The sequence below is a fragment of the Priapulus caudatus genome, unplaced genomic scaffold (genome assembly GCF_000485595.1).
Source record: "Priapulus caudatus unplaced genomic scaffold, Priapulus_caudatus-5.0.1 Scaffold208, whole genome shotgun sequence".
NCBI classification, from domain to species: Eukaryota; Metazoa; Priapulida; class Priapulimorpha; order Priapulimorphida; family Priapulidae; genus Priapulus; species Priapulus caudatus.
In genome coordinates, this window is record NW_014577269.1 from 163,943 (window position 1) to 186,442 (window position 22,500).

Below are 22,500 nucleotides of genomic sequence, written 5' to 3' on the forward strand. Positions count from 1 at the left end.
CACACACACACACACACACACACACACACACACACACACACACACACACACACACATACACACACACGTGTGTGCGCGCGCGCGTCACACACCATAAAATTGGTGTACTTCGCGTGACGTCGGCAAGACAGCGGAAAGGCGGCAGTAACGCGGCGGTAATGAGGTGACATACAACGGCAATGCGGCGATGTGGCGGCAACGCGGCGCATACCGACTCGCGCTCAGCCCTGAGCCGGCAAGAGAGATCAGGCAGAGACTACCTTGATTCAGCCGACTGTCTGCTTGCATTAGCGGAAGAGGCTGCTCGCCGGAGCGGTAACATAACCGTTCGTATCTCCGAGCATAATTTACTAGCAAAAACAATAGTATATTACTCTGCTCTATCTTTGCTTATCGGTATTACGGAAAGGAGAAACAAATTCAGTCAGTGCTTCCTCAATTTCAATAGTCCAACCGTAGTTACCCGTGCGCAATCTCACGCACAGAGATAGCCCACCAGGCTGTGCGACGGATTGTCTATACAGCCTGACACCCTTCCATACAAAAAACCTATCACCTCTGCAGATCTAGATGAATAACTCTGTATATCTCAAATAAAACTATTCTATTACCACCTTTGACTTGCCTTGTTTGAAATAATTATGAACGTTAACTCACAGTTGTCCTGCTTCTAAACTAGAATGTATCTCTTAATTCACGGTATAATCTGCTAATTCTCACAGCTTATCAACTTTCCAATCAGCTTTACCCGCCATGTTTAGCGAGGCACGGAAAACCCGAAACGGAAAAGACTCGCTAGAAAGTACTACAGAAATAGTACGATGGCTCTCATGGCAATTACACACCAAAGCAAGTGAAACGATGTTCACGAATGTCTGGGCCATTTGTAAAAACCTTAGATGACATGTTCTCGGATGTAGGGGTGGTTTACATGAGGACCGCAGATCGTTTAATTTCGCTTGTTCGATCCATTGTTCGATCCATTAGTCACAGTCGGAATGATAGCAAACATGGCGGCGAATTCGTAAATGTTGTTGCATTCGTCTCAAAAAGTCGTTGTAACCCCGTAAGTACCCAGCGCATCGTAGCGCACTGATGGTTACAAGAAGGTGGACGTATACTGATTCATTTGGTATATCACATGTGTAGTGTTCTTTGGCGATACTTGGCAAATAAGGCAACTACGTGTTTAGCTGCAGCAAAGGTTTGAAACGGTATTGTAACCCTAGCAATACCGTTTCTTGGACCTAGCACAGAGATTGCACGTGGAATCAAACCTATTGGTGAAGATTTATCGACGTGACTCTGTTTTGCCCATAATAATAACCGGAATGTAAAGGCGATACACGCTATCGATAGTTTGACTTACCGCCCCAGTGCGGAAAGACAAAAAGAGGTATCGACCCATGACAGCGTGTGAACATGGCACGATATGAGTGTAACAGTGACTGTGGTAGGGATAATAACTCTGCCGTTATTGTGTTAGATCTGCGCAATTGCTGTGTCATACAATAAATGGTGTCTAACGTATGTATGTATAGCAGTTTAATCAGAAACGCCGAGGGATAGACCTTTCAAAGATCAATGATTTTTAGTTTATTTGACGGAATATAATCCTATTCAAGGCAATGACTTAATGGTTCCGTGTCTGTGAAGGCGATCAATGTATAATCGATAAATGCATCACAGCGATCTTCAGCAGTTCGTCTGTTCGAGTATGCGTGCATGCGCGTATTGTTACATGCGTAGTGGTGTGTGCATGCGTGTGCGTATGTGTACTGATCTGCATGCGCTCTGTGTGTTTGTGTGTGTGTGTGTGTGTGTGTGTGTGTGTGTGTGTTGGTGTGTGTTGTGTGTGTTGTGTGTGTATGTTTGTCTCTGTGTGTGTGTGTGTGTGTGTGTTGGGGGGGGGGGTATTGCCCTGGCCCATATGAGCAAAAAACACAAATACGCAGGCAAACTGCATGTTCGCAAGCAAACCGCAAGTTGCCGTTTGCTTGTGACTTTTATATTGACCACTGAAAGCGAATAGCGCTAGCACTGTGTTCAATCGATTACAATAGGCTCAATTTCTAGGACGAGTTCAAGCGTACTTTCGCCAATTCGCTGATCGCCATTGTTGCTCTCAGCGGACCGCTTGCCCTTTTGTGCTGACTGCGTAGACGAGTGCTCGTCATGATATCATCTCTCTCACAATGTCTGCTTAGTGAGATTGGACAATCGCGCGCGTGGGCACAAACGACGCCACACCCGACTAGCGTGAGAAAATGGCACGAGTTGTGCCCTAGCCTCCGATCTGTGGTGGCGCAGCCCTGTTAAATAGCGAGGTAATTCCATCTGGGTTACCGGGGCAATTTCAGATCGGTAATCGTAAAATCCGATACGTCCGGTAATTAGCAGTGGGACATACATACGCCTAGGTGCAGGTAGGCATATTTCGCGCTCGAACAGGTATTTCCTTTGTGCTAGGACGCATGTAGAATTTACTCTGATTGCATGATAAAAGCATTATCGCTTAACTGTTAGATAGCAATAAGGCGGTGTAAAACGAACTAAAACCGAACGGCGGCGATGACCCTCGTCCTCTCCCGATCACAGACAGCCCGCCCGTTCCTGTTTTTAGCTGAGTCGGTGGATTATCGGTCGGGCGTAATCTGGGTTAGCAGGGGCGAATCGTGGATTGCTGCTGTCATGCATCAATGTCGGCCAGGACGCGGGTTAAATACGCGTGCTCAACACGTCATTATGTTCGGTGCTGAGCAGGTAGCTGATGTGGACATCCAATACGCAGGCGATCGCAGCGGGGAGAGTGATCGACAGTGAACGGTTCTGCCGCTATTGTTTGATCGTTAGCCTTTCTGACCGCTAGTGTTCGCCTATCGGGCCGCTAGTCATTTATCATTAGTGAGTGTATGACCGCCACCGTGTCTTACCGGGGCTCTCGGTAACTCCCCGTGTACATGCGAAACCCTGCAATCGATGTCACCCGAGACGTACACGAAAACCCGATGCTACGAGGCGCGTATGTGCAATCCTGAAGTGATACACCGAAGTAGAACCGCGGGCTGCGTGAATTTGCTGCTGCTGCGACGAATATAAGTCGGCAGTAAGCACACGTGTACGACAGATAGAAGCGACACAGGTGGGACGTCGACGGCGGCTCTGATAGAGGCAGAGGTCGTTATTACGAGTGTTGTGTGCGTGCTTGCGTGCGTGCGTGCATGCGTGCGTGCCTGTGGGAGTCTCTCTCTCACACTCTCTGCGTACGTTGTGTGTGTGAGAGGAGAGGAGGTGTGGATAGCAGGTGGGTAGGATATGAGGGGTAGGAGAGGGTATGGGAGTGTAGTGGGATTGGAGTTGAAGTGAGAGGATGTGGAAGAGAGATGTTGCGTGGCATGTGGGAGCATGGACGTGTGGGTAGTCCGGTGTGTGAGTGGGGGTGGTGTGGGAGCTGGGTGGGTGCGTGTGTCGTCGGTGGAGATGTATTGTGTCGTGCGCGCTGTGCGTGGTGTGGCGTCCGATCAACATGCTTCTTATCCGCGCTGTCAAGTCTCGCTCTCCATGCGCGGTTGCTAACGCTGGCAGTCAACCATCACTTCCTTGCGGCCCCGCAACCAACCGGTCACTGCCTTCCGTTCGGAGTGCATATGGCGTAATTTCCGCATCGTCGCCAGATGGAGAGTCAGTAAATACGGACGATAGACATGATACGCTGTCGGCGCATGGTGACGCACTACGGCCGGTTGTCATAAAGTCATGGTGATGCGATACGAATACTAGTGTGCGCGCAGGAGTATGCGATGTTATATCAGTAAACAGACGTTGGTGACAATACCTCACGTGCTGGCGCAAGCACCGTTATGTCTGACTCAGCAGATGATTTTCATGGTGGCTCGGCGACACACAGCGTGGAAGGCACGACTGCGACATTTATACTGCAAGATCCCTTGGCTCGGGAAGTGTCGACAGTTTTACATGGCGATCCGTGGCGAACAGCAGCGTTATCATCGTCGTCGTCGTCGTCGTCGTTATTGAACTACTTCGGTGACGCCCTTGCTCATTTGCTAAACGTTTTGAAGCGGTGGAGAGGCGCGGAAAGAGAAAACGAATCCACAGATGAGGAGACATTTGTCAGAGTAAGTATACTTAGGTGTAAGCCTAACCTATTGTCATAGTTTTACGTGGCACTACAATCATAACCTTCAACAGAATGTCACAATAAAATACTTATTAAGATTTGCTCGCATTTACGTACTAAAATTACGGTGATAGGCACACATTATACAGGTCACACGCGGACATATAATAGTAGTAGTAATAGTAGTAGTAAAAATAGTAGTAGTGGTATTGGTAGTGGTAGTAGTAGTGGTAGTGGGCGTTGGTAGTGTAAGTGTTTAGTGGCGTAGTTGGTAGTGGTAGTGGTAGTGGTAGTGGTAGTGGTAGTGGTAGTTGTATAATGGTGTCGTGGTGTAGTGGTGTACTGGTAGTGGTAGTAGTAGTAGTAGTAGTAGTAGTAGTAGTAGTAGTAGTAGTAGTAGTAGTAGTAGTAGTAGTAGTAGTAGTGTAACGTTGGAATGATTATAGGAAGCCAAAGTTGTTGTAGTAATCGGAATAAACTTTAATAACGCATACACAGTGCGTCACAGCTGCGCAACAAAGAGAAACAATAGAACGCGCACGACGCACTTACGCGCGTTGTGCTCACTCCGGCGGCCCAGAACCCCCCGAATCCTCTCTTCCTAACCATCTCTCTCTCATACTTCTTCACCAACTGCTTACTATCCTGATACGCACATGTTAATAGTCGCACCGTTCTCCTTCATATACCGCGTCCTACCTCGCCATTCACTACCCATTTCAACATGACGCTAGAAAACGCTTAACCTAAAACCCGCTTATCCAACTCCCTGTAACAGCAACTGCACGCCGTCCCAATATGTGCACGCTGCATCTACGCAAACTAACTGTTCACGCCAAACAAGCCCTCTAGTCTACTCTTGCCTCTCCTCGACTACTTTATGTAACACGTGCAAGAAGAACATTTACAGTAGTAGTAGTAGTGAGTAGTCATAGTAGTATTAGTAGAACGTAGTATAGTAGTAGTATAGCGTAGTATTATAGTAGTAGCCAGAGGCAGTAGCATTTGGGTAATTAGAGTAGTGAGGTGTAGTAGTAGTAGTAGTAGTATAGTATAGTAATATAGTAGTATTAATCAGTATAGTATAGTAGTAAGTATAATAATAAGTAATAATAAATAATAATAGTCCTGGGTATGACTTTTAAACTGCATCCGGTTGGGAGTGCTTCAACCGTGGGAGAATGAGGTTACGCCTTGTGCCACAAACTACGGCTCCAGTCACCCTTGGAGCAGAGGTGTACACCTGTTAGCTCTCGCCGAACTCTGAAGAGTATCGGTTGGCCGTCCAGACGGGGCAAGGTTGTCACTCATTATGGTAAGTAGGGGACTCTTCTTTAGCCTTGAATGGCAACCCGCTAGAGCATGTGGTGTCTCGTATAAAAAATACCGCCTCCGATCTGAGTAGCAAACTCCCGATAACAACTGTGACATGATGTCCACGGTACGCTATGGACGTGCCCTGATGTCGCAGTAAAGTTTGCCCTTAGTACTATGGTTAAATAGTAAAATTATCATACATAATGAATAACGCCAATACGAAACGTCATACGCGCATTCGCTTCGTCGCGCGGTCAACAAGGAGCGCGCTCCTCTAGTGATCGCCCGAACAACTGAGCGTCGAAAAATCGTTATTGAGTCGGGCAAACTTAACAGCAAGCCTTCGAGAATACAACCTAGACCGAGATCCAATCTCAAGTTGGCCCTAACTGAAGCGAGCACCAACACCGAGCGACAACAGTCCACCAACGGCGGAAATATCACGGCAAGCAGAAAACAAGAAACCAGTGTACAAAGGATCAATAAAGGATTGATGTGGTCCTATTATTAGCCCAAGAGAACCGAACAACAACGATATGGCCGAGGGGTAAGTAAACAGGTAGCATGACATACGATCTGCGAGCAGGAATCCAAACATCTTCCAGAGCCACAACCCAATCTCAAATACTCTGCTATACCCATAGGTGATTATTAAGAACAGAAGGCTTACGCGATACTGAATCTTGAAGAGAGTAGTGCAGCCTGTTGAACAGCAAAATAATTGCAATCGCAACAACACTTATCCCACTAGCAACCTGAAGGACCTACAACCCCCAGAGCCGCGAGCAAACAAACACCAGCAGCAGTACCGATACCAATAAAGCTGAATAAAGTAGGAGATCATGGAAATCGAATCTCCTACTAAGCTGCTTGAAAACTCAGCTGCAAATCCCCTGGATCAACGCACGAAGCCTGAAAAATTCACTACCAACCAAGGGCAATACCGCGCACGATCATTCAAGCTGGCTAAATCCTCGGCCCTCACCAATATCATCAAAGATAAACCATCGCTAAACTTATTCAAAATCAATGAATTTCATGTACGCGCGATCTCGGCTGCTGTTATTGCTGGAGAGACAAAAGAGAGAGTCACCGAAGCCCCACAGTGGCAACCAACTAATGGAAGACAGAGAACTTGCAAAGCAAAAATTGAAACCATCGCAGATCTCTCCATCCTATTAGCGAATATAAAAAGCGTGTCCAAGCAAAACAAGTACATCCAAGCGCAAGGAGGCACTATGCAACGCCAGCCGAAGGGAGACCATAAGACCGTATCCGAGCTCGCCAGCAAGAAATGACACGATGCAAGCTACAGGCCATAAGCTCAGAGGTTTAGAGAAGGTTTACTAACGGCAGTGAGCAGCTACTATCAGGAATAACCTCTCCCATAAGACCAAAAAAATTCTACCCGGCATGCTCAACGAGCTCAGCCAAAAGCACTATCAAGGAACCTCCCTCTAAACGAGCTAACTACGATCATGCTCTGCTAGGAATATCGTGCAGAGGTTTGCATCAGGACCACAAATACCAAAATGGCCATCTGGATCTAAGACATAGAGCGAGGAAGTCATTTCCAAATAGTGTACATTTGGAGTTCCATGGACTGACATTACAATATGTGTGAAGCTAACAGCAAGGCCATTAAGCGGACACACTAAGTGGAAGTCTCCTGCCAGACAAGCTGCAACACCTATCTGGATTAAGCATTTAAGTGACCTCCAGTAAACCAACCTAACTCAGGGCCTTGAATGACACTCATCAAGGATCCAAGGCAATAGCCCTAAGTTGTTGACAATCAAGGAATGCCCCTTCTTCTTCAAAAGCCAGGATACAAATGAACCCTAAAACTATCGACCAAATCACTTGCCTAGCTACTCACCTACAAATTCTCACTGCTTACCAATCAGCAACCGCCTCTCAAAATCACTTACAGAAAGAGGTCGACATTGCTCACAGATAAGCAGAAAGGACTGTAGAAGAAAAAAAAACGCGTCTAAGGGTGGCAAAGACGCAAACTTCTCATTAGTAAAACATGATTGTGAGCATGGCAAAAAAAGTCAAGGGAACCTAGAAATGGCGTGATCTGATTATAAGAAAAGCCTCGTACATTGTCCCCACATTCCGGATTTGCTCGCACAGCCATCGAGAATCTAGCCGTGTGTCCAACCAACTCACCATTCAGCTTCAACTGAAGTCTACAATGAAGAAATGGAAGACTGAAATGCTCCTCTTCACTCAAGGAGGCTGCCCTCAGGACAGAAATATGCTGCAATCAAGAGAGGAATCTCACAGGTACTCGCTCATCCGCTCCCCTCTGCATCTGCTTACCAACACCTGCTTACCAACATGCGAATAGACAGGGCCTGGGATTTACAGTCGAGGTAAACACAATACCACCAAACCACGCTGCTCTACATGGATGACTATTAAACTGTTCAAACCCAAGAACGAATAATTGGAGCAGGCCTTGGAACAGTCAGAAGCCATGTCAGTGAATGTACATCAAAAGGAGTTGGCCTTATTGAATCGAAATATTGAAATCAATTGAGCTTGATGACAAGGACAGCCCCTAGCAGAAGTCTAAACCACGAGACACCTACAAAATATCTTGGTGAGACAAAGGATGGTATCAGCCAGCAAAGATGAAGAGAGGAACATGCTAAGGAGTACTATCGCCGAGTTTTCGCCTTAAGTTCTCAGTCTGAGCCTGCTCAAAAAACAAGTAATCACGATAAAAATAGCTGGCACTGCGCCCCAGTCCCCGGTTACAGCTTCGGGTGACTCAACTAGCTGCGAGTCAATATGCGAAGAATGATCGCCAAGACAAGAAAGCTACTAACCATGCACGGCTACATACCACAAAAGCAGATTCGTAGAGCGACTGTACATCAAAAGGAAAAATGGGTCGTGTCTCATTGATAAGCTGATGTCTGCTACAACACGTGCCATGTATTCTAAGCGACTACACTCGAACTTAAGGAAGACAGATTTACTCAAAGCTTTATCAAGAATTTCATTCAGTCGGAAATAGTCAAAGCACGCTCTCTTACGGTGAGGCCTAAAAGAAATCAAAGCCAAGTACTTGTCTCCTCAGTCCCGCCCAGCCAAATGCCTCACAACAGCAAGACACTGAAGACCAAATATCAGAAAGCAGGAGAAAATGCGAGGTAATTCGAAGAACTAAGCCTTTGGCATGGAAAGATCTACAAGAGCCATCGACAGCCATCTGTCGAACAAGATCTGTCAAGCAGTTGCCTGGCTCAGTATTCCGGCGTCAAAGGGAGATCAGAAAGCTGATCATGCACGCTCGAAAGACAAATCAATCACCCAGATACATCAACCGGCAACATCCCTCAAGCAAACAGGTCCAAGCGAAGTGCAGAATGTGCAGCAGAGCAGAGGAGACTATCAGCCACATCATCTCCGGATGCACAGTGCTGGCTCCAACCGAGTACATAAATCGCCATAACAAGGTAGCCAGCTATCTGCACTGGTTAATCTGCAGTGAACTTGGTGAGCAAGTATCTGACAAGTGGTATGAACATACTCCGAGACCAGTTACCAACATCGGAGATACTACCATAATGTGGGATATGGCGGTGCAGACAGATTGCACGATACCTGCAAACCGCCCTGATATAGTGCTCCACAACAGGAAAGAAAAACGATGCCTGTTGATTGACGTAGCTGTACCAGATGACTCTAACATTATGGTAAAGGAAAGGGACAAACTCACCAAGTACAAAGATCTGGAGATTGAAATTAGGAGGATGTGGAATACAAAGACGACAATTGTACCAGTGGTGGTTGGAGCCCTTGGGTCTCTAAAGAATGGTTTTGAGAAGAACCTTAAGGAACTCCCTGGCCAACACACTGCCCAAGAAGTGCAGAAAATCGCACTACTGGGAACAGCACACATCCTGCGAAAAATTCTGGATTGAATCCCTATGTCCCAGGTTGGGACACGGTCAACCCAGAAGCCACCGGCTAATGCCGTGATCCACTTTGGAGATAATAATAATAATAATTGTGTATTTGTCACTCAAGGGTTCGGCGCTGTAAGCTAGCACTGATCCTCCTTCTATCTCACCAGCATTGTGAATCTAGTGCGTTTACTACACAGCTCGGTTGTAACGCAGTGACGGAATTTTACCAATGATCAGCGTTGTCTTTGTGTGTAATTATCTTCCGGTGTACAGCTATTATGCAAAACTGATCGTCTCACTGATTCCGGTTGCACATAGATATATACTTGCTGTTGCCGAGGTCACGACAATCACTACCTATCATAACAGCGGTTACAGTTTACCGGGCCACGCTCGTCGCTCGGTCGAGTGTGCAAATACTCGTCATACCGTGGAATATCCCAACGCGGCAGCGCGTGGGACCGTAACATTCCTTGCGAGCGTTAATAACCCGTTGTCGTCGTGCGCGTGTGGGTACATATTTTCGTCGTACTCACCCTACGACGCAATAATGATCGGTAGAGTGCTCATGAAATGTGAATGCGTGTGTGAATATAGAAACTCGCCGATTACTCTAACTCGTTCGATGTCGCTGATGAGTATCTATTCTGCGAGCTATTCTTCTAGCATTTCAGCACGGCCAATGTGGTCTTGTAGTATCTATATTTCTCCAGGAAGCTTTAAGCAAGATGGCTGACGCACTAACAACATGAAAAAACGCAGACGTACACGACGAATAAACACGACACAAATATCGGCAAAGGTTATGTAAACACGTACAATCGACGGGGGAGAGAAACAGCGACCCTGACAACGACCATAATTGCGGACTCTGCAAACAGTCGATCGTTTCCACCAAACGAGGACGGATTGGTAACGTTTACTCGTTTAGTACGCTTTACTCTCGCGGTGGCGTAACGGCGCATTTCCACGCAGTGCAGTGATGACGTGTGTGGATGTTGCAGGAGTATCTAGAGCGCTACGGATACCTGGGAAACAGCGAGTCCGGGAGCGATGCATCAACAAATGTTGTGTCCGAAGCTATAAGGTATTGCCCAGTCAGCTTTGTACACTGTCCGTAAATACGTATATTACATAAATGCACACGTAGATATTATAGTCAAGTATAGGTAATAATTGAAAGACTACGCACACACCGACCCGTTCATCAACATATCTACACTATTTATACACTAATATTGTATATGTATATGTATATTTATATGTATATGTATATGTATATGTATATGTATATGTATATGTATATGTATATGTATATGTATATGTATATGTATAAGGTATACTGTACTAAGTGTATATTTATTATGTATATGTATAATTTATAATGTATATTATATGTATAATGTATATATATGAATGTATAATGTATATGTATATGTATATTATATGTATATTATATGTATATTATATGTATATTATATGTATATTAATATTATATGTATATGTATATGTAATGATACTTATATATATGTATTAATGTATATGTATATGTATTATGTATATATATGTTATGTATATGTATATTGTTATTATATTATATGTAATATGTTATATGTATATTATGTATTGTAAATGTATATAGTATATAGTAATATAATTATAATATATTATATTATAGTAGATATATATATATATACATAATATATCTGTCCTTGGAAATATATCATCTTTCTATGTGTACACAACACAAAGACCTCTCGTTGTAGGAAGTTTCAACTCATGGTCGGTATGAACGGATCGGGTGACATCACTGACGAGGTTGTCAGGCACATGAAGACTCCCCGATGTGGAATGAAGGATTTCCTCACCGAGCGCGAGCAGACGATTATGCTCAACTACACTAGCGTCCTCGGCGGAGAAAACGGCAAGCCAGTGAGCGCCTTTTTTTAAACACGCGCATGCGCAATCAGAGCGGTAATTACCCTAACTTTGAGGCCTACTGTATACGAAGTTCCTATTAAAGCCTAATGTCCTTAGACTTACTCGTCTATCGCACAATCTCGTTTGCATCGACAAATTACAAATTGACACCCTTAACAAATCTCGCGACTCGATGTCATTTTCGTTGTGTTACGATGTGTTGCAATATTCGATGCTATAACTGCATAAAATCGGAGTGTTTTTTAAGTTAGTTTAATCAGTGATATTTCCGCTGTGAGGTGAGACTACTCGATTATAGGTCGTCAGCATGCGCGAATTATTTTATTAACGTATCGTGACGCTCGCAAATTGCTGATGAGTAAACGTAGTTTCAATCGTCTCCGTAAACGTTTACGTGTGAATGACGAGGAATAACGAACTGTGAGTGCCGAGTGATGCCACGTTATACTGATAGCTATTTAATACAGTAAGAGTACAGCGTAAACAGCCGTATTTGTGTGAGAATGTGTGCGTGTGGTGTGTGTGTGTTGTGTGTGTGCGTCGTGTGGTGTGTTGTATTGTGCTGTGTGTGTGTGTGTGTTGTTGTGTATGTGTGTGCGTGTGTGTGTGGTGTGCGCCGCGTGTGTGTGTGGTGGTGCGCGCGCCGCGTGTGTGTGGTGTGTATGTGTGTGCTATAGTTGTGCGCGCGCGTGATGTGCTGTGTGCATGCTGTGCGGCGCCCGCGTGTGTGTGTGTGTGTTGCGCGCGCGCGCAGCGGTTTTTACCCGCCTTTGTTGTGCTGTGTGGTGTGTGTGCGTGCTGTCGTGTGCTGTTGTGTGTGTGATCGTGTGTTGTGCTGTGTGGTCATGTGTGTGTGTGTATTCAGTAGGCATATCGTATTGCTCGCGTTGTGTCTATCTTTAATTAGTCAGTGCTTATGCACATTGATATCTGCATTATTGAAAAGACATTTTTGGGTATCAAAATCTGGGTTCAATATGTTCCTCAACTAAGAATTTTTTTGAGGAGCCTCAAAAATTCATGAACCGCCCGCGGAAAGCCCCCCCCCACTCTATTGGGCGCCCAGGTACAGGGACCGGCGAACTGTTCTAGCCATTCTTCGCCCCCCTTCCACTCCCTCGAGCACCTCGATTTGAAATAACTCAAGTTAGATCGATTTAGGTTGTTTTTAAAGCATCAGGAATAACGATTGGGCGTAGTTTGGAACCTGAATCGTCAATAGGTCACGAAGATATCATTCACTTCGCATAGTCTACCGTCGCGAGCCGAAAATGGTTTTCCCACATATCTGCAAGGCTATTTTCTAACAAAAAAACCGCTCCTAGAGTCACTTTTGGGCACGCTTTTGAGGTATCAAAGAATTTATTACATGCAAGCATGATGACCACTTTCCAGACTCTGAAAATGTGCGGGGCTTTTTCACTTAGGTAGGTGAAGTACAACTATCCAAAATCTGAACAGACTGACGTCCGAAAGCACATTCGTCCTCGTCCAGTTGTTACATTATACAGCCCACACTGACTGCTATATTCATCACTGATACAGCTGTCAATTAGTGATTTGTGCACTTCCTGAGTAGAAGCAAGTGGCAGAAAGACAAGGCACATGAATTGTTATACGGATTCATGACGGCACTTGAGTCAGCGATCTTGCGAGGTTTGGCTCTGCTGCGTCCATGGTCCATTGAATGTGAAGTTGTTCTGATAGAGTTCCCATCCCCACAATCTTAGAAGGGAGGGGCTGGGATCTGAGTGAGGGTGTTAGCCCATCACGCCATCCTGCCTTGATAGGCGCTGCGAAAGTACCGCCAGTCTGACAGGAATCCAAATGAAGGTGGGAGGTCCTTAACCATCAGAACCTGAGCCTGGAACAGTGGAGAACCGCGCAGTTCATTGAGATCTTTGGTAGCACCTAGCTCCTCTTTTTAGAGTATACAATAGCCACACAAAATCCACAATTATTTTCTGTGCTGAATGGATCAACTTGTTCTGCTGGGTACGCAGCTCTAGTTGTTTTAACTGTCATCTGTCAGTTCATGCCTCATCGAGCACTTATTCCATTGAGAAAACCACATCGTCTTGGTCAGACTTTGTAAGAAAGATCAGTTAGAATCGCGCCAGTGAAGCAGTGGTAAGAATGGCAAAGGCTAAAGCAGACGCTCCTTCCCTAGTGAACTCTAAACAAACATTGACATGAATGTTCTTCCTGTTCTTTTCCAAGAGTTAAAATCAACATGAGCTCAAAGTCAGGGCTCGATCTTGAGGGAACTGGGGTCATAAAGGCGAGAAAAGAATGACAATGACTCCTGTGAATCCAACTGTCGTACATCAATCGCGCATAAACCGACATGCCATATATGTCAATTATATGCAAACACCATCCTGTTGTCGCGCCTCTTCTAGTTTTTTCCATCTTTTGCATGTATGCATGCATATGATATCCTTCACAACATTTGTTGAACATTTCCAAGACCATTAGTGACACAAGATAATCTTTCTTTCCAGGACAGAGAGGATGGGTTACCACAGCTTTCCGCAATTAGTGCCATAAGTCTGGTCTTGTTCTGATCAATCTGTGACGAAAGATTTAGACAATATCCTTACGGACAGGCTATCCCACCAGTCCAAGTTTAACATTGCTGTCCTGAATCTATTGAACCTCCGATTCCGCAGCGGGTGGGCCTCTTGAGCTTAACTGGCTTATACTGTCTGTACAATCTTGATTCGAGTATTACGCCAGGCGTGTGGCAGGTTCTCATGTGCCTGCAGGGCCCTGAGACATAATTTATTGACAGTTACCTGCTGAAGGACTGCAGCCTCGCTCGATTGAATCATAAAAAGGTCAACAACGAGACCTTTCTACATTTGTTTGACTGTGTAAGCCGCGTTGTCGGTGACTGTCAGCCAAAATCTGTGACTTTGAGAACTGTGATAAAGAAATCTCATCCTAATTTTGGAATGAAAGCACCAGGTACCGGTTATCTCCCCCTCAAAAAGTTTTCTTTGTCTCGATTTCACGCGTTTTGCAAGCATCTCTCAATTTGTTGAAGCAGTTGCTGGGGTGACCTGATGCTGAGGCGTTGCTAATATCCGACACATCGGCACTGCTTGGAAGCTTCAGGCATGTTTCTGTTACTTTGATTATGATAAATGATCTTTCACTTCCATAGACAATCTAGGCTGCGACGAAACTCGTCCATAACTGTTGCACCCAATTGTGAACACCCTTTCTGGCATTATCGACATGACGCTCTGGAGATATAGGAGGAATTCAGTCTTGCCCAAACAATTCTGAGGTAAATGGATTGATAAAAATTTTTACTGTGAATCTTTGACAGTCTGATATGAACTTTAGGATTAAAGAAAGGGTGATCTGCCTTGGACGCTTGAGCTAATTTAGACCCTCTCTATTGCAGACAAAATCGGTGCGAATTTTGGGCAGGGCAGAGTTCAAGCTTACGAAGTATAATTCTTCTGTCGCTCGCGATTACGAATCGACCAGGTACCCAGCCGTTATTTGATTCTTGTTGTGTGTGTTTCTTGTGCTTGGCTCCAGGGCTATCTTAAGAATGCAGTTGCCTATGCATCAATGGGTAACAGCCCTCACCAGATCTTCAGTCCCTCCTCTTGAGATGTGTGGATTGAAACTTATCAGACACCAACAGCCACCATTCAATGGACCACAGGACGCAGCCACAGACCAAACGGCTCGAGATCGTGAAAATGGCCATTGTCGCTGCGAACACTCCAATTGGCCGGTCATGAAAAATATGAGCTAAGAACAATGTCATGTGCCTTTCTTTCTGCACTTGCACCAGGAAGTGCACAAATCTCTAATTGAAGCATGTACAGGATGATATGCAGTCAGTGTGGGCTGTGTATGTAACAAGTAACCGAGGACGATTGCGGACTGTCAGTTTGTCAGATTTTGACTACGTGTAGGCCCCTACTACTACCAGGTGAAACCAAATTTCCAGGAGTCTGAAAGTGTATCATGTGTATCTAATAAATCCATTGACCTCAAAACCCCAAAATTAAAACTTTTTGAGAAAATAGCCGAGATATGTGAAAACCCATTTTCGGGCTCGCGAGGTGAACCCGAAGGAACGATATCTCGTGACCTATGACAAATTTAGGTTCCAAACCACGCCCAATCGATTCCTTGATGTTTAATTAAAACCCCAAAATCGACTCTAACTTTGCTCAAATCGACCAAAGAAGGGCAAATATATGGCAAATAACAGTTTCGGGTCCGTTACCGGGCCCATAGGTGGGGGGGGGGTTCCCGGGGTCAAATTTTTGGGCTCCTTAAAAAACTTCTTAGTTGAGGAACATATGAACCCAGATTTGACCCTTAAAAATGTCTTTCATAATTTGCAGATTTGGGCTCTATTACGTGCATAAGCCTCCTGACTATATGTGTGGTGTACGCGCGTGAGCGCGCGCACCTACCTGTGCGTATGCCCGTACGTGCATGACTGGTTGTGTGCGCGCACGCGCCTATGTGTATATGCATACGTGCGTGCGCGTGTATGTTTGTGTGTAGGTATACGTATATACATAGTGCTTTATTGCAGGTTTTTTTACTCGCTGGTGGGAGAGATGTGAACTTACCTGGCAGCTTGTGAATGGAACTGAGAAAATTAACAACTATTACGTCAGGTGATTGGCACTTAATTTTTTAGCAAAACGTGTAGCCCGTACCGCCAATCATAATGTTATTATGGCTAATTTATCATGTATAACAAGTCTTAATGTAAAGATATCTAGTGCAATCGTCGTGGGTCTTTTCGTTGGTTCTTTACGCGTACGCGCGATCACATGCAGTTTTTATTAATTCAATTCAAACGAAATGACCTGAAACTGTGCGCTATATATTTATCGTTCTCTATTTCTTCCCGCGACTACAGGAGAGTTCTGGCGCAAGCTCTGTCACAGTGGGAAAACGCAGTCAACGAAGGCAGGCGGTATCCGGTGCTCACGTTTCGTGAAACGCGCGGACACCGGCCCGACATCAGATTCGGATTCAATTATGGTAATTAATCTGTAGCTGCGCTGATGCAGGAACAAGCTGTAAAAATTCAGCAGGAAAGCTGTAATTATACTACAATAAGACGTTAATTGTGTGGCTAGTGAGCACAACTTATTTCCCCGGTGCCGCACTTGTTCAGCTTCCCGCTCTTTTATTCCGCGAGCAAACACGATAGCATCTCGCCCGACGTAATTACAACTTCTATCAACGCGCAACATGAAGTACGAAATCCCTCCTCACCGCGCTCGGAGTCTTTAAAGTCATGCTCCATTGCCGCTGTAATTGTAAGAATAAAATTCGAGTCGACAAAATAAGCCTGTTTAATTCGTTACGGCCATATACGCCTCAGCGAGAAGGGGAGAAAAACTACACACGGGGTCCAATCACTGTGTTAGTAGTATGTGCAGCATGTGGTAGCAACACGTTCCACCGCACCGTGACGTACCACTGCATAATCCGATGTTGCGATTAACTGACTGCAATAAATCAATGGCGGAGTTACAGTATAAAACCGCGGCTAGCTTCCAATGAATGCTACTTACGCATAGACCAACAATATCAAGACACGACACGTAGTATACAATCAGTACTTAAATCTGTTGCCGGATATACTATACCGCCACCTAGCGTTATTCCCAGATGCGTACTCGCGATAAAACTCTATAATTCTTAATAATAAAAGTTATAATTTTTAATTATGAATGTTTTTTTATTATAATTTTTTGACAAATTCAGTAAAAATCAGAAACTTTAGCTAGCAATTAAATTAACTTTATAACGCCTGTTGTTCATTGTTTGATTCATTATTATTAAATCATCAAAATTTGGACAGGTACATGCAGCGTACAGGTGCAGCATCAATAATACTAATGAATTGTTATATATGTATATATATATATATATATATATATATCAAGAAATAATGGCAGATAGAGTTTACGGCAACGTTTTTCTATTTTAAATGCAAATCTAGAACATATATTTATAGTAGTGCATTAAACAGCATTCTTTCCTCTCTAAAACAAGACCAACCGCTTGTTTATACGACACTACTAGTCTGAGATATTGTATTGTAATCTTAGCTCATGCAGACATTACGTGTGTGTAGAAATCGACTTGAATAAATGTCTCTCGCGCCTATTCTCGATTGGAAAGTCGATATTTCCGTGATAAATTTATGAATGAGAGGCACTCGATAATAATCGATCGCCTTTGGAAGGAACAGATTTAGACTGGTTAACGGCGGTCTGATTGGCGGCGAAAAGGTTCGTTTCTCTTGGAGTGTTTCGTAGTGTATGATCTGTGACATTTAAAGAATGTTTCGAGAATTATTACCTTCATCAACATCGTTTATAAGGTGAGTCTCTTGTAAATACTATTTCTAATTATATTGTTAGTATTACTCGATACAACTACCTAGAGAAGTACACTGTAACATATTAGCCGCTTCCTAGGCTAGCCAGTGTAATACGTACTTGGTACAGTGTAGATAGAAATGAATAGAGTATAACAGTCAGATTCAATGTCCATGTAATAGTAGCTAGGGTCCCTATATACAGAGAGTTGCGCCAACTCAGGATTTGACGCCATATTGTTTCCAAATGGATCCACATCGCTGCCGCTTAAGTACAGCGCTGTATGGATACGCTGTACAATGGTCCGTAGTAATTAATTAGACTAATCGTTCTTCAATAAACTCAAAATTTACAGAGATTATAGCTAAGACATGTGTCTATGTGTATCTAGATTTCTAGCAATGTAACTCAAATCGTTCGCGCCATATGATAGTTTAATTGTACACTTTTTTACCGCCCATGGCCGTGCGTATATTAACCTGTGCGATACCGCGCGTAGATACTTGCTAATTAATTAAACCACTCGCGCTTCAATAAACTCAAGAATCACAGAGATCATAGATAACACATGTGTTTATATGTATCTAGATTTCTAGAAATGTAACTCAAATCGTTCGCGCCATATGATAGCTTAATTGTACACTTTCTTAGTGTAAACACAGCAGCCAGTCATTTTGGAAGAATAATAACAACTGTAATTCACAAGATAAATGCGTTCCACTCTCCACTCGCTCGCAGCTGTAACATGTGTTTTGCAGTTCTAGCAATTAATCTAGATACACATAGACACACGTCTTAGCTATAACCTCTGTAAATTGTGAGTTTATTAAAGCACGATTAGTCTAATTAATTACTACGGACCATTGTACAGCGTATCCATACAGCGCTGTACTTAAGCGGCAGCGGTGTAGATCCATTTGGAAACAACATGCCGTCCAGCGATCACGTGACCGATTTTTTCCGACTCGTCATAGCGCAACTCTCTGTATACAGGGAGCCTAATAGTAGCCGCATGCTGACAATGAAATATAAACAGTGGAACTTGTAACACCAGCGTTTTGTGATTAGTCAGGCACGTTCAGAAATAGAACAACTCCATATAGTTAAACGGACTGCCATGCAGTTCATAGTTCGTACTTATGTGACCGCCGTGCGAATACAGTAGTAACAATGTGTGCGTATTCAAATTCATTTTCACACTACATGTATATTTGTTTCATTTTTAGGTATGGCTCATTCTTCACTAAGGAAATGGCTCTTTCCTCAAACAACTGCCAGTGATTCGCAGACCGAGCGCTCATTGCCATAAAAGCAACAATAAGGTTGTTTAATGACTAATTATGATTTAGTTTAATATAATAATATCAAGAGTAAGATAATATAGGAGGAGTATGACACTCTAAAACACGTGAAATTCAACATTTGCTTGCCTAATTTTACCGATGATATATTACGTGCAACTCGATAAAAATTACATCTAAATTAGCGTTGGGCATCCACCGCACACTCAAACTTTACTTTGTTTCCATACCTCTTCTTTTATGGAGATATAGCTTTGGACGCCACACATGGTTTATAGCGTTTGACTATGGTGGTTGTTTACGTTTGCCTTCACGTTCAAACAGTGGCTAGCTTGTGAGAAATGGTATTGTTTGTTGACAAGAATGCCACTTGTTGGCGGCAAGTAAGATAATATATGATATTATATAATATAGGATAATATAGTATATGTGTGTAAATATATAGTGTGTATATATGTGTGTATATATATATATACGTGTATATATATAGGATAATATATATAGTGTGTATGATATAATATAGAATATAATAGAAGATCCTGTATTATCTTACTCCTGCCGCCAACAGGTGGCATTCTTGTCAACAGACAAGACCATTCCTCACAGGCTAGCCACTGTTTGAACGTGGAGGCAAACGTAAACCACCACCATAGTCAAACGCTATAAACCATGTGTGACGTTCAAAGCTATATCTCCATTAAAAGAAGAGGTATGGAAACAAAGTAAAGTTTGAGTGTGCGGTGGATGCCCAACTCTAATTTAGATGTAATTTTTATCGAGTTGCATGTAATATATCATCGGTAAAATTAGGCAAGCAAATGTTGAATCTCACGTGTTTTGGAGTGTCATACTCCTCCTATATTATCTTACTCCTGATAATATCAGGAGAGAATAATAATAGAGGAGTATGCTCGCTCGAAATACAAGAAATTCAAGATTTCCATGCCCAAATTTACATATGATTTATTACGTGGAATCCATTATTATTCACTTCTGATAATATATAATAATATATATAATGTGTTCTGTAACATATGTGCCTATAAGCACGTGTGTTTCACGTAGACTAGAGTAATGGAATCGCATTGTATGTCAAATGTATTATTTCATATATTGCCTATGTCACCATTGTGCATACCTATCGCCCATTTCCCAATTGAGTATTGACCTTTCCCCAAACTTCTTTTTGACCTCTTTGTGGGAACTGAGAATGCCCAAAAGCCTGTCTGGCCTCGAGACAGCACTGCGCATTAGTTCAGCGTCTGAGCGAAAACTTGTGAAACATGTCAGAATAGATTGAGAATAAAAGCATATTTAGTACTACAAGAGACTTTAATATTGTTTATATAAAGGCTCGTTGCACCTACAACTTACTGAATCTAGTTGGTTCTGGGACACCCCTGAATCTAGTTGATATTTCAAAAGCTACTCACTATAATGTAGTGATCATATGATCATATATGGTAATATGGTAATAAAATGATCACCTTAGTGGTATTATATTATAATACCACTAAGGTGATCATGCAGTTTCATACATAGCTTTATTTATCCCTGACATAAAAATCTATTATGATTCATTTATGAGTCACTGCCATGCTGTGTGAGATTCCTTATTTGCGCAGATGAACTACATTATTCAGTCTTCTTATAGCCATGTCGTAATAGCACTTCGGTATTCACATGTATCCTTATCGCTATATATATACCGGCCGAAAACAGTGGTCATTGTTTATACATTAGCCGGGTTCTGAACTTGTGTGTATAAGTAGGGCCTACTACGCTGTATATAAAATACAGTATATGTATTTGCATTTTAATTATATGCAGTAAAGATTTAAAATAATAATAACACTAGTATAATGTTTTCGTTTTCCATTTTTACTGACTACATGTACGCTGGAAATTAATTCATTTCGCTAGACAGACACATCCTAGGTGAAAGAGTGCATATTCGGTTTCAATTTTCATATGTGGGGCTTACGGACGAGGCTCGTATCACTATACTGTCTCGTCATTGTAACGAATACCAGTCTTAACATGATTCAGCATCCATAATCCATAATCCATAATCCATGATCCATAATTCTCACCATTTCTGTAAACGGATGACGAATTTAGCCACGTATAAAAAACTTTGCATGAAAAATTTTGTCATTATTAAAAACAAAAAAGTACATGTTATTAAGTTTATTGTGTACCTTATTATTCGCCCATTTTTACTGCAAACGGGTTATGGTCATTTACAGTCGTATTACTATCATTTATGTTACAACGGCGTAAGCGTATTTTGTTGAGCTATACTAGCGACAACTGCTCCAATCCTCCGCATGCGACTCGACAGGGATTTCAGACGCCCAATGCCCTAAACACGTAGTAGGCGCATGCAAGCAAGCAAACACCGTATGTACACAACCGTACTGTGTTCGCAGGCGAATACATGTCTTACTCGACCGTAGACGCATTTCAAACTAATGACATAAGTGATTGATACAGTTTCTCGTTCGCGAGACCAAAACATTACACTCCCGGCCGATTGGCTGTGAATGATTGCAGCAGTTGTCGCTGTATCGTTCAACAAAATACGCCTACGCCGTGTTTGAACACAAATGATAGTAATTAATACGACAGTAAATGACCATAACCAAAGCCTTCGAATCAACACCGTGTTTTGAATACAGTTTACAGCAATAGGGCATAATAGGGGGATACACCGATTTCAGTACAGGATAGACGACTAATAATGGTACGAAATAAACTCATGAACATGTACATTTTTGTTTTTATTTATGCCAAAGTTGAAAAGCGGAATAAACGCGAGAAAATACGTTTTAATCAAACCCCTTTGAGGTTATATACTCCTGATATACATCATATATATACATTTATTTCGGTTAGTGAGGCTGCACATGTATGCCACCTGCACCTGGCCTGCATCTTAAATTTTAAATATTTAATATAAATAATAAGGATGAAAATCCAAGCTTCATACGCTTTCATTACATTTTATCAAGAGCTTATAATAGCTATTACAAGCTTTTCATATTATTTATTTCTTATCTAAGGCTATTAACGTTCAGTGAGTCTTATTCTAAAAACCATTATCAACAAAACATTCATAATTAAAAATTATCACCGATATCAGAGCAACATTCGTTATTAATCATTAGCGTTAAAGCACGTGCCTAACACGGGGCGGTGCCACTACCCACCCAGTGAAGTGTTGTGTCTTGATATTGTTAGTCTATGCTACATCATACATGATAGGGATAGGTCAGTTTTAAATTATCGCATTTATTAAAACTAGCGCGCGTATGTAAGCTGAATTAATCTACGCCTAACACGAATGACCTCTGAACCGCAGGTGACCACGGAGACGTGCTACCGTTTGACGGGCCAGGTCCATCCGTAGCGCACTCATTCTTCCCATACATCAGCAACGAATTTAATGGTCACGTGCATTTCGACGAGTACGAGGATTGGAGTCTGGG

General features: G+C 43.0%; 2 protein-coding genes across 2 annotated transcripts in view; both read left to right on the forward strand.

The window, feature by feature from the left end:
* The first annotated feature begins 3,544 nt into the window (after positions 1-3,544).
* On the forward strand, positions 3,545-11,331 carry LOC106807326. Its single transcript, XM_014809636.1, has 3 exons — positions 3,545-4,136; positions 10,386-10,468; positions 11,148-11,331. The coding sequence occupies exons 1-3, from the start codon at positions 3,861-3,863 to the stop codon at positions 11,329-11,331; spliced, it is 543 nt and encodes a 180-aa protein (XP_014665122.1). The 5' UTR covers positions 3,545-3,860.
* Positions 11,332-12,702: 1,371 nt separating this feature from the next.
* Positions 12,703-22,500, forward strand: part of LOC106807327 (matrilysin-like) — an 11,866-nt gene continuing 2,068 nt past the window's right edge. Inside the window, exons 1-6 of the mRNA XM_014809637.1 lie at positions 12,703-12,749; positions 14,117-14,292; positions 15,264-15,413; positions 15,899-15,983; positions 16,232-16,356; positions 22,374-22,500. Of these exons, the coding sequence (XP_014665123.1) occupies positions 12,703-12,749; positions 14,117-14,292; positions 15,264-15,413; positions 15,899-15,983; positions 16,232-16,356; positions 22,374-22,500 (710 nt within the window). The remainder of the gene's footprint in view (positions 12,750-14,116; positions 14,293-15,263; positions 15,414-15,898; positions 15,984-16,231; positions 16,357-22,373) is intronic.

Excerpts from the sequence above, each read along its gene's own strand:
- LOC106807326 (XM_014809636.1), top strand. The coding sequence starts at position 3,861 with ATGTCTGACTCAGCAGATGATTTTCATGGTGGCTCGGCGACACACAGC. Across the intron at positions 4,137-10,385 it reads ATGAGGAGACATTTGTCAGA|GAGTATCTAGAGCGCTACGG; the intron begins GTAAGTATACTT and ends TGGATGTTGCAG. Across the intron at positions 10,469-11,147 it reads GTTGTGTCCGAAGCTATAAG|GAAGTTTCAACTCATGGTCG; the intron begins GTATTGCCCAGT and ends CTCTCGTTGTAG.